Consider the following 12,661-nt stretch of genomic DNA (forward strand, 5'->3'; position numbering starts at 1 on the left):
GGGGAGTCTGATGTATGGGGCCACTATGATGGGGGAGTCTGATGTATGTGGGCACTCTGATGGGGGAAATCTGATGTATGGGGGCACTATGATGGGGTAGTCTGATGTATGTGGGCACTCTGATGGGGGAATCTGATGTATGTGGGCACTCTGATGGGGGAAATCTCATGTATGGGGGCACTATGATGGGGTAATCTGATGTATGTGGGCAATCTGTTGGGGGAAATCTGATGTATGGGGGCACTCTGATGGGGGAATCTGATGTATGTGGGCACACTGATGGGGGAACTTCATGTATGGGGGAATCTGATGTATGGGGGCACTCTGTTGGGGGGAAATCTGATGTATGCGGGCACTCTGTTGGGGGAGTCTGATGTATGTTTGGGGGGTACACTGATGGAGGAACGTCATGTATGGGGGTACCTGAACCATGTGGGCACTCCTATGGGGGGACCTGATGTTTGGGGGCACTCTGATGGAGATTTCTTATGTAGGAGGGTACCCTGATAGGAACACCTTATCTAAGGGGCTTTGTGATGGTGACACGTGATGTAAGGGGGCACTCTGATGGTGACACCTGATGTATGGGGGCACTCTGATGGTGACACCTGATGCATGGGGGCACTCTGATGGTGACACCTGATGCATGGGGGCACTCTGATGGTAACACCTGATGCATGGGGGCACTCTGATGGTGACACCTGATGTATGGGGGCACTCTGATGGTGACACCTGATGTAAGGGGTACTCTGATAAGGACACTTGATATAAGGGAGAAGTTTGATGAGGACATCTGATGTAAAGGGGTACTCTGATGGGGGCAACTGATCTAAGGGGTAGTCTGGTGGGGACACCTAATGTATGGAGGCACTCTGATGGAGACACCTTATGTAAAGGGGCACTGTAATGGAGCAACTTATTTATAGGAGTACTCTGATGGGGACACCTGATGTATGGGGGTACTCTGATGGGGGCAGCTGATCTAAGGGGTACTCTGGTGGGGACATCTTATGTATGGGCGCACTCTGATGAAGACACTTTATGTAAGGGGGCACTCTGATGAGGATACCTGATGTAAGGGGGCTCTCTGATGGGAACACCTGATGTAAACCGGTTCTATTTTATTTTACTTGAAATGTGAATGCAATAATAATAATCTATCCAATTAATAATGAAATAAATAGTTTAGGATGATGGGCTGGCTTTGCTGTAAAATTAAGTATGAGGGCTTTTTAGTGTATAACATGCAACCATCACCCTGAGATCAAAGAACGGACTATACTACAACTCCACCACCTATCCACTCCTCTCCTCACCTACTAACACCTAAATACTGTATCAGTGATATATATATAAAACATATAAAGCATTTAATCTCTTCTCTATATAAAGAACCACTGCCGGACCAGATCATACCCAGACAAAAACACTGACAAGTAACAGGGCTGCAATACTACATATGCACTAACAGAAGAGACACAGAAGGAATTATTTGATAGACAAAACCACTACGAAACAGGACACAACTACGGCTACATGCTACTGCTAGTAGAGACCTGCCGAACAAAGACGAGACTTATGCCGGGATACTCTAGAACAGAAGTAAGATTACTGAATGTGTATCTGAAACCAAAAACAAAATGTAATATATTGCAGTTTACCAGTCCTTAGATGTGGTGGCTGCATTAGCTTTTTTTTTTTTTTTTTTTAACCTTTATGTCCTTTATTTTCACCTGGGGATCCTTACGGTACTGTGTCTATGGAGGTAGCTGCGTTGTCATTTTAGGCTGCTCTTAAGATTTGGAATACAAACATTTCTCCCTCTCTGAGGAAGCTGAGAATGCTGATAATATTGTTTGCAATGCTGGTTCAGTTCACAAGAAGTGACAAAGACAAAGACACTGCATTTCTAACCGGATCAATCGGTATTATTATTATTACTCTGTACTTGCAGAAAATGTACTCAGTCTCCAATTATTATTACAGGAGAGACACCAATTCCCTGACACGGAGGTCTATCGTTATACACAACTGCTTCATTTCTTACAGTCGATACAACGACTAGGGGATATTGCTAGTCTGACTGCTAAATATGTGTATGTAGAACTTGTGATAAACAACTAGACGTGCACTGACAAAAAAATTTGTTCGTTTTCGTTTCCTTCGCTTTTTTGCTTTTTTCGGAAATGTAGAAATTTTCAGATTTTCAAATTTTTGGATTTCTGAATTTATAACATTTTCAAATTTCAGAATTTCAGAATTTTCGAATTCCGAATTTCCAAATTTCAGAATTTTCGAAATTCAAAAATTTGGAAATTCAAAAATTCGAAAATCTGAAAAAAAGAAAGAAAATCAGTAAAATTTGAAAAAATAACTAACTTATAATAACTATTAAATTATAGGTACTGGAATTTCCTTCCAAATTTGGCTGTCTGTGAATGTAACGAATATGAATTTATCTGAAGTTACGAATTATCCGAAATAACGAATGCCGCATCTAAACAAATGGAACGGAACAAATTAATAATAAATAATTATAATAAAAAGGTTTTATTATTATTATTATTATTAGATCGTTACGTTCCATTCTTTTAGATACGGCATTCGTTATTTCAGATAATTTTAACTTCGGATAAATTCGTAATCGTTACGTTCACTAACAGCCAAATTTGAAAGTTAATTCCAATACCTATAATTTAATAGTTATTATTAGTTAGTTATTATTTCAGATTTCCGGGTTTTCGAATTTTCATTCTTTTGAATTTTGAGATTTTCATTCTTATTTTCGGATTTTCAAATTTCCAAATTTTAGAATTTTAAAATTTCCGAAATTCCTAATTTTGAATTTCCAAAATTTCTAATATCTGAACTTCTGAATTTCCGAACTTCCAAATTTTCCAATTTCCAAAATTTCGACTTTCCGAAATTTCGACTTTCCGAAATTTCCAATCTTCCAATTTCCGAAATGTCGAATTTCCGAAATTTTTTGAATTTCCGAATTTACTCAATGCTATTATCTTCTTCTAAACAACGTTATATGCTAAAATGGGAACAGGACCTGCAAGTGGAGTTGGATCTTGAGGATTGGCACAAACTAGCGGGCAATGCATCCAGAACATATATTAATACCTCACTTATAGAGGAAAATTACAAAGTACTACTCCGATGGTATTTGGTCCCAACAAAACTGGCCTCCTACATCCTGGGAGCCTCTCCACAAGAATGCTCCCAAGAATGTTCATTCCTCTGTGTTTGGTGGGAGTGCCCAAAAGCCTTTAGATTCTGGATAAGGGTATATCATTTTCTCTACTTGCTAACGGACACAATCGTTAAAAAGAATCCACAAGAGGCCCTACTGGGCACCCCCCCCTCAATTTTAGAAGCTTTGCGATACATGTGGAAATTGATCTCTTTTGTATTTGTTTGTATTTGATAAAATTCCACAGTTCGAAAAAGATCTGGGAAACTTAGACTAACTACCTGATAGGGCACTTGTAGAGTCTAAAGGAGCTTCTAGAGTCCACGCTTAGAGTTTCATCATCGCACCAAACACCTTACTGTACTATACCCTTTTTCCTTTCCTTTTCTTCTTCCTTAACTGCACTTCGAAAATTCTAAATTTCAGAAATTCGAAAATTCTGAATTTCAGAAATTCGAAAATTCTGAATTTCAGAAATTCGAAAATTGGAAATTTCAGAAATTGGAAATTTCGGAAATTCGAAAATTGGAAAATTCGAATTTGTTAATTCAAAATTTCAGAAATTCTAAATTTCGGAAATACAAAAATTTGGAAATTAGAAAATTCTAAAATTTGGAAATTTGAAAATCCGAAAATAAGAATCATAATCTGTAAATTCAAAAGACTGAAAATCCAAACATTTGAAAACCCAAAAATCTGAAATAATAACTAACTAATAATAACTATTAAATTATAGTATTGGAATTTCCTTTCAAATTTGGCTGTTAGTGAATGTAACGAGTACGAATTTATCCAAAGTTACGAATTATCTGAAATAACAAATGCCGTATCTAAACAAATGGAACGTAACAATCTAATAATAATAAATAACAATAATAATAATAAGACCTTTTTATTATTATTATTTATAATTAATTTGTTCCATTCCATTTGTTTAGATGCGGCATTCGTTATTTCGGATAATTCCTAACTTCAGGTAAATTTGTATTTGTTACGTTCACAAAATTTGAAAGGAAATTCCAATACCTATAATTTAAAAGTTAGTTATTATTAGTTAGTTATTATTTCAAATTTTACTGATTTTCTTTCTTTTTTTTCAGATTTTCGGATTTTTGAATTTCCAAATTTTGAATTTCCGAATTTTGAAAATTTTAAAATTCAAAAATTTGAAAATTCGGAAATGTGAAAATCCGAATGTTTGGATTTCCGAATTTCCAAATTTCAAATTTTCAAATTTCCGAAAAAAGCAAAAAAACGAATGAAACAAAAACAAACAAATTTTTTGTCAGTGCACATGTCTACCACCAATCATAGGCAGGGTGCGTATGTGCAGCTGCCGGTTGGGAAATGCCTCACTGCCTATGATTGGCAGTGTGCAGTGACGGCTTCGATCTGAACACGCACGAGCCCATCCCTATTGACGGATAATCATTCTATTAGACATTAGTATTTGTTTGATATGCATTACCTGAAATTTACCCCCCAGAAATTACTGGAAACTAAAATATACTTGGCCTTAAAAAAATATAACGCAGCTACCACACCTAAGGACTAATAAGCTGGAATATATTACATTTTTGTTCCTGTGTTTGGACACACTTAAAAGGTTTCCCAGCTGTTTTGTGGAAATACTAATTCCAACCTATCCTGCCAGCAAGATGTTGGGTCTTGTAGTTCCACAAGAGACGGCGGGAGACGAGTTAAGGGAACTACAGACAGTTCAGAACCTGGAGAACAGATAAGGTCCTTTAGAACCCAAGTTGAAAAGGTCAAAGTGCCCCCCGTCCCATGAGCGTGATCCGGGACGCCACCAGCAGTAGCAGAAACACATTGATGGATGAGCCAGAGTGCCACTCGTCAGCTGTGGTGGAAGGACGTCTGGAACCAGCGTGGAGCGTGGAAGTGACGTCACACCCAGGAACGACCCGTTGCCTAGGTAACTTGTTTCGGAGCGTCAATCACCTCCTTTGTCAAACCTTTGGCTCATTCCACTTTTGTTATGAACTTTTTTCATTAGCATAGACTTTTTTTTTTATTCCATTTAGCACCATGCTATAGGACTTCATAGGGATACTGTGTTTGTGCACGTCTGTGATTGTGCCGCATACTCTGTGGTTTTTATAGCAGGTGACACTATGACATTTGGCTTCTGTTATCATCGAACACCCAGGTTCAGAATCTGTCCCCTAACAGCAAGGAGACTTCATCTACAAACTACACCACGGTCTATGGACAACACAGAGAGATCCCACAACTAACAGAAGTCAGACCATCTATATGTATCTAAACATAAAGGTGCTAATACTACAAGACAAAGTCATGCCATCTACATGTATCCAAAAACACAAAAGTGCTACTACAGGATCATGACATCTACATGTATCCAAAAAAACACAAAGTGCTATCCGTGTGACACAAGGTCATGCCATTTACATCTATCTGAACAGGAAGTGATAAGTGACACAGGGTCATGCCACCTACAGAAGTCCATACACAGAGTACTATTCTGGTGACATACAATCATGCCTCCTACTTTACAGGACAACTGTACCTTTGATAGAAGTCATCCTTTAAGGAAAAGCTCCATCTCTTGACTGCAGCCCACCCAGTCGGATACTTACCTCTGCTCTGTTCCAGAGATCTTTACTGGGTGGCTGAAACCAGGTAGCATTTCCTTCAAAAGCATCCCCACCAAATCCTCCTCATGTCCTCATGTGCCATGGCCCCATTCAATCCTTGTTGGGGGAGGGGGGAATTTACATGTGGCAGTCTTCCCCTGTATAAATTTATGGGGCCCATGGTGTCAGGGCTGGCTTCTGCTACTTACGGGCAGCTCTTTTCTTCCATTGCTCTGAGCTGCTCAGCTGTAGGTTAATTACCAGCCGCTCGTTTCCACAGTGACTCGTCTGGTTACCATTAACCTGCTTCATCAGTCCAGCCTACAGCCAGCCCCTTTTGGCTATTTAATAGACATGTGCACTGACAAAAAATTTGTTCGTTTTCGTTTCATTATTTTTTTGCTTTTTTCGGAAATTCGAAAATTTGGAATTTCCGAATTCCGAATTTTCAAATTTCCGAATTTTCAAACTTGCGAATTTTTAAATTTTCAAATTTCCAAATTTCCGAATTTTTCAATTTCTGATTTTTCAAATTTTCAAATTCCCGAATTTCCAAATTTTCAAATTTCGAATTTCCAAATTTTCAAATTTTGAATTTCCAAATTTCCGAATTTTCAAATTTCCGAATTCCGAATTTTCGAATTCCGTATTTTCGGAATTCAAAAATTAAAAAATCCGATAATTCGAAAATCTGAAAAATAGAAATAAAATCAGTAAAATTTGAAATAATAACTAAATAATAATATCTAACTATTAAATTATAGGTGTTGGAATTTCCTTTCAAATTTGGCTGTTTGTGAATGTAACGAATACAAATTTATCTGAAGTTACAAATTATCTGAAATAACGAATGCCACATCTAAACAAATGGAATGGAACAAATTAATAATAAATAATAATGTTTTATTATTATTATTATTGTTATTTATTATTATTAGATCGTTACATTCCATTCTTTTAGATACGGAATTCGTTATTTCAGATAATTCGTAACTTCGGATAAATTCGTACTCGTTACTCTCACTAACAGCCAAATTTGAAAGGAAATTCCAATACCTATAATTTAATAGTTATTATTAGTTGGTTATTTCAGATTTTCGTTGTTTTCAAATTTTCGGATTTTCATTCTTTTAAATTTTCAGATTTTTATTCTTATGTTCGGATTTTCAAATTTCCACATTTCCGAATTTCCACATTTCCGAATTTTCTAATTTCCTCATTTCCATTTTTGAAATTTTGATTATTAGAATTTCCGAACATCTGAATTTCCGAAAATTCAGAAATTGAAAAATTTGGACATTTCAGAATTAACGAATTTGTCAAAACTCGTTTAAAAAAGGAATTCGGAACTAAACAAATTGCACATGTCTATTAGGAACCATAAATCAGGCGGAGACAGAATGTGCAGTAAAAATCACACCTGAAATAGCAAAAAATAACACAGTTCAGGAACGTAGCCAAAAACTGTAGCCAGGGTTTGGAAGCCAAAGCGGGTAACCAGACGAGCCGGGATCAGAAAGCCAGGAGTCAGCGAACTAAAATCAGGAACAGGTAATGGAAGAGATATCAGCCAGGCCAAGTCATACACAGGAACACACTGGAGATGATGACCACGCAAGGGCGAGGAGAAAATGAGCTAAGCTGCTTAAATAGCCAAAAGGAGCTGGCTGTAGGCTGGACTAATGAGGCAGGTTCATGGTAACCAGGTGAGTCACTGTGGAAATGAGTGGCTGGTAATTAACCAACAGCTGAGCAGCTCTGAGCACTGGAAGAAAAGAGCTGCCCGTAAGTAGCAGAAGCCAGCCTGACACATGGCGAGCATGTTATGGATAAAGAGAAACCAATGGGAACACTGGTTGGACTTGTTGGACTCGTGTCTTTTTTCAACCTCACCTACTATATAACTATGTAACACTTGCAAAAGCAAGGCTGTGTGGTTTTGAGTATGGCTACATGTTGATGATCGCTGGAATGGGGCAGAGGTAAGTATTGGACCAGATAGGCTGCACTCTGGAGGAGGAAGGCGTGCCTTCAATTTGTACCAAACATACAGTTGTCCTTTAAAACACAGTGATACCATTGTGAGTAAGAATATCTAGGCACGGGATCCAAGGTTACCAATAACTTTTTTGGCTATTACACAAAGGGTGCTTGTCTATACAGATGTAATCCGTGCCCCATCCACACGAGATATCAGGTTGTGTGAGTTCCTCGGATCACCTCTGCACAGAGGGTCACCATCACACATGTCCTTACCTTCATTGGTGACGGGAAGTGTTATCTCCATGCATGCCGCAGACTGGGCTTTCCGGAAAGGTGGTCTTCCGGGACCCCTCCTGTTGGACTTCGCTGCATCGGCGCTGGAGATGCGTTTGCCTGAACTGCAGGTCTGCGATGTTGGACTCGTACAGTGGCCATTCACGTGATCTGGAAAAAACAGAGGCGCAAGTCACAAGGGAGCTGGTAGGAGTAAAGGCAACCCCGATACCTCAAACATATGACAGTTGGGGAGCAGTTAAAATGAGAATGTACCCTAACACTCATCCAGAAATAATAGCAAAGCCGATGCTCTCCACACAATCCTGTACTTGTAGCGAGTCAGGGTTTTACTGCATATCCATGTTGTTAACATTACCCCCCAGTGCCGGGACAAGGTCATCCCATGCCCAGGGCAAAGATGCCAAACTGCACCCCCAGTGTGGGCAGGAGGGGGCCGGGGGTGTAAGATAACAGAAGAGACGGTCCCGAGCTGTCAGGGCACCTGCGGGCAGAAGCTGGGAGGTGTGTTTACAGGCTACAGAAGCACCGACAGAAGGGAGGAGCTGGTGGGAGAGAGAGAGCACAGCCCTGCCTCCTCCCTGTTCTTTTCTCTACTTCCGTCACTCTCCTGGACACTTCTGCGCTCGGCTGTGGACTGTGCTCTCTCTCCCCCCTCCTGCCAGTGCTGAGTTTCTGTATGTCTGTGATTACCGCTGCCGTCTTCTGAATACTGGCAGGAGGAGAACACAGCCCGCACCGCTTTCCGCTTCTCTTCTCGTCGCTCCCAGCACTAGGCTGACAGGAGTAGTGATGTTGCTCCCACTACTCCTGTCAGCCTTGTGAGGCCCCTTTCACACGGGCTTTCTGATCGGGTCCACCCGCCAGTTTTTCAGGCGGACCTGATCGGATCCTCCATTTACTCCTATGGAGAGGCGGATATCAGCAGTGACATGTCCGCTGACACCCGCTGCTATCTGATCCGATCCTGTCCATGAAATCCAGATGGATGGTGGCCCTATTTTCCTATTTTGGCGGATCAGATGGGATCAGATGAGAACGGATAGGCGGTCTGTTTTTATCCGATCTCCCCAGAGTGGGGATCTGAAAGGTCCGTCTCTGCACAGTGAGCGGAGACGGACCTGTCATCCGCCTGATCAGTGGAGCGATCCCCTGCTGAGCAGAGCGGAGTCCGCCGGGCGTACTGCCCGTGTGAAAGGACCCTAACAGATGGAAAGTGCCCCTATCCCTACAGTAAACTATTGCGCCCAGGGCAGCCGCCCACCCCTTTTGTCCCGGCCCTGATCATCCCTGATCCTGCAACATCAGTGGCTGGTGTATTCTTGAAAGATCGGTGGCCTTTAGTGGGTGTTAAACCACATTAAACTCGGCTTTTTTAAGAGTTAGTACTAACTACCAATATGCTACTAAGGAAGCACTCCAGGAAGAGATTTAACCACTTGCCACCCAGGCCAATTCTGACAATTATCTCATACATGTAAAAAAAACATAATTTTTTGCTGGAAAATTACTTAGAACCCCTAGACAGTCTATATTTTTTTTAAGCAGAGGCCCTAGAGAATAAAATGGTGGGCATTGCAAGTTTTTATGTCACACAGTATTTGCGCAGCAGATTTTTTTAGAATGCAAATTTTTTATTTTTTGGGAAAAAAGACACTTTAACTGCTTAAGGACCAGGCCTATTTTTCAGACTCAGTGTTTACAAGTTAAAATCAGCGGTCTTACAAACGCAATTATTTTTGGAAAAAATAGACTTTTTTGAATTGAAAAATAAGAAAATAGTAAAATTAGCCCAAATTTTTTTAAAACTTTGTGAAAGATAATGTTACACCCAGTAAATTGATACCCAACATGTAGCGCTTCAAAATTGCGCCCGCTCATGGAATGGCGACAAACTTTGGCACTTAAAAATCCCCATCGGCAACGTTTATAAATTTCTACAGGTCACCAGTTTTGAGTTACCGAGGAGGTCTAATGCTAGAATTATTGCTCTCGCTCTAACGATCGCGGCGATACCTCACATGTGTGGTTTGAACACCGTTTTCATATGTGGGCGTGACTTACGTATGCGCTCGCTTCTGTGTGCGAACTCAGCGGGACGAGGCGCCGATTTAAATTTTTTTTTTCTTATTTATTTTACTTTTTATTTTTACACTGTCCATTTAAAAAAAACAATTTTGGGTCACTTTTATTCCTATTACAAGGGATGTAAACATCCCTTGTAATAGAAAAAAAACATGACAGGACCTCTTAAATGTGAGATCTTGGGTCAAAAAGACAATTGGGCAGAAGTGACGTTTGACATCGCTTCCGTCATCCAATAGTATGGAGCCGAGTGGGGGCCATCTTTCCCTCACTCGACTCCATGCCTAGCAGAGGAAAGGACCCGATCGTCTCCGCCGCTACCGACGGCTCCGGTAAGCGGCGGAGACCACCGGGGAGCGGCGGAAGTAGGAGGGGGGCATCTCTCCCGCCACTAATAAAAGTGATCTCGCGACAAATCTGCTGCAGAGACCACTCTTATCTGAAAGCGGACCGCCCGATGTTTAAAAAAAATATCTGCTGCCATAACCATGGTATAACGTCAAACAGCCGACGTATAATGACGGCGGGCGGTCCGTAAGTCATTATTGACATTTAGTGCGCACAAACACAATATAATACACAATTTTTTTGTAAAATATAAAAGATGATGTCACGCCGAGTAAATAGCATGTCATGCTTTGTGAACGCCCGCGGATTGGCGACAAGCTATGGTACATAAAATTATCCTTAGGCGATGCTTTAAAATCCTTTAGAGAGTCTAGTTTAGAGTTACACAGGAGATCTGTGCCAGGGGGCGTTGCCACAAAGGGGGAGGAGCTAGATGAGACACCTGCTGCAGACACCATGGAGCCGGATCAGAGAGAACATGAGTGGGGTCCCCTGTAACCTGGATGGGAGGAGTGGTGGGGTGGTTGCATATAGAAGAATCATGCTCTCCATCTTCCTCCCGCAGTCTCTAAATGCCTGCTTCTGCTCCTCTCTCTCTCGCAGGCTTTCAGAGACTGCGGGAGGAAGATGGAGAGAATGATTCTTCTATATGCAGCCACCCACGCCGCTCCTCTTATCCTGCTGCCCTCCCTGTGCCCTCTAGCCCCCCCCCCAGTGCTCTCCACCTCCCTTCATGCTCTCCAGCCCCCCCCCCCCCCGTGCTCTCCAGCACCCCCAGTGATCTCCAGCACCCCCAGTGCTCTCTGCTTCCCCAGTGCCTGCCGCCTCCCCCTGTGCTCTCTATCTGCCCCCATGCTCTCCACTGCCCCCCTGTACCCTACACCTCTCCCCCCGTGTTCTCCAGTCCCCCCAGTGCTATCCAGCCCCCCTGTGCTCTCCACCTCCCCCATGCTCTCCGCTGCCCCCTGTGTTCTCCACCTCTCCCCTGTGCTCTCCACCTCCCCCTGTGCTCTCCGCTGCCCCACTGTGCTCTCTGCTCCCCCCCTGTGCCCTCTGCCTCTCCCCCAGTGCTCTCCACCTCCCCCTGTGCTCTCCGCTGCCCCCTTCCCCTGTGCTCTCCACCTCCCCCCATGCTCTCCGCTGCCCCTTGCCCCTCCCCCAGTGCTCTCCAACCCCCAGTGCTCTCCACTTCCCCCTGTGTGCTCCACCTCTCTCTGTGCCCTCCGCCTCTCCCCAGTGCTCTCCAGCCCTCCTGTGCTCTCCGCCTCTCCCCCCCAGTGCTCTCCACCTCCCCCCTGTGCTCTACGCTGCCCTCCGCCTCTCCCCCAGTGCTTTCTGCAGCCCCCCCAGTGCTCTCCAGCCCCCCCAGGGATCTCTGCCTCCCCCTGTGCTCTCCAGCCCCCCCAAGTGCTCTCTACCACCCTGCTCTCCCTGTGCTCTCTGCCCCATCCTGTGTTTTTTTTTCCCCCCTGTGCTCTTTAACCCCCACACCCTGTGCTCTCCAACCTCCCACATGCTCTCCGGCCCCTTTGTGCTCTCCTATTCCTCCCTGTGTTCTCTGCCTCGCCCCTCTGCTCTCCGGCCTCCCCTCATGCTCTCGGCCTCCCCCCACAGTGCTCTCCAGCCCCCCTGTGCTCTCGCCCCACCCCATGTTCTCAAGGTTCTTCCCTGTGCTCTCTTCCCCCCGCGCTCTTTCCCAGTCCTTCTCGCCCCCCGCACCTCTGCCAGGTTCCCCCTCTCCCGTGGAGCCACCAGGGTGGAGAGTGGGGAAGGGTCCAGTTAACATGTCATGGACTGCTCATTCCAAAATGCCTGGGCCTATTTTTTGTCCAAGTCCGGGCCTGTGGGTGGTAGTGGGGAGGGGCCCAGGTCAACTTTTGCATCGGGGCCCACAAGCTTCAAGCTACGACTTTGACTGAGAGGCTGATCGTGGGGGGAGAAATGATTGCACTCTATACGCTGTTTATGCTATACTGACCTCCTATATCCAACTTATAAGGTGAGAGCACATCCAGAAGCATGTGGTGTGTTTGTACAAAGACAGAAGGGCACCTGTTGGAAGATTTGGACAATCTGCGCAAGAGGGACTATTATTTAAGCACCTGTATAAGAGACACTTTATATATTTTATTTC

General features: G+C 43.3%; 1 protein-coding gene across 9 annotated transcripts in view; it reads right to left on the reverse strand.

The window, feature by feature from the left end:
- Nucleotides 1-12,661, reverse strand: part of STXBP5L (syntaxin binding protein 5L) — a 391,287-nt gene that overhangs the window by 39,835 nt on the left and 338,791 nt on the right. For all 9 annotated transcript variants that reach the window (XM_073617498.1, XM_073617500.1, XM_073617499.1 and 6 more), the window contains one exon: nt 8,074-8,244. In XM_073617498.1, the coding sequence (XP_073473599.1) occupies nt 8,074-8,244 (171 nt within the window). The remainder of the gene's footprint in view (nt 1-8,073; nt 8,245-12,661) is intronic.

This window comes from Aquarana catesbeiana, linkage group LG02, assembly GCF_042186555.1.
Source record: "Aquarana catesbeiana isolate 2022-GZ linkage group LG02, ASM4218655v1, whole genome shotgun sequence".
NCBI classification, from domain to species: Eukaryota; Metazoa; Chordata; class Amphibia; order Anura; family Ranidae; genus Aquarana; species Aquarana catesbeiana.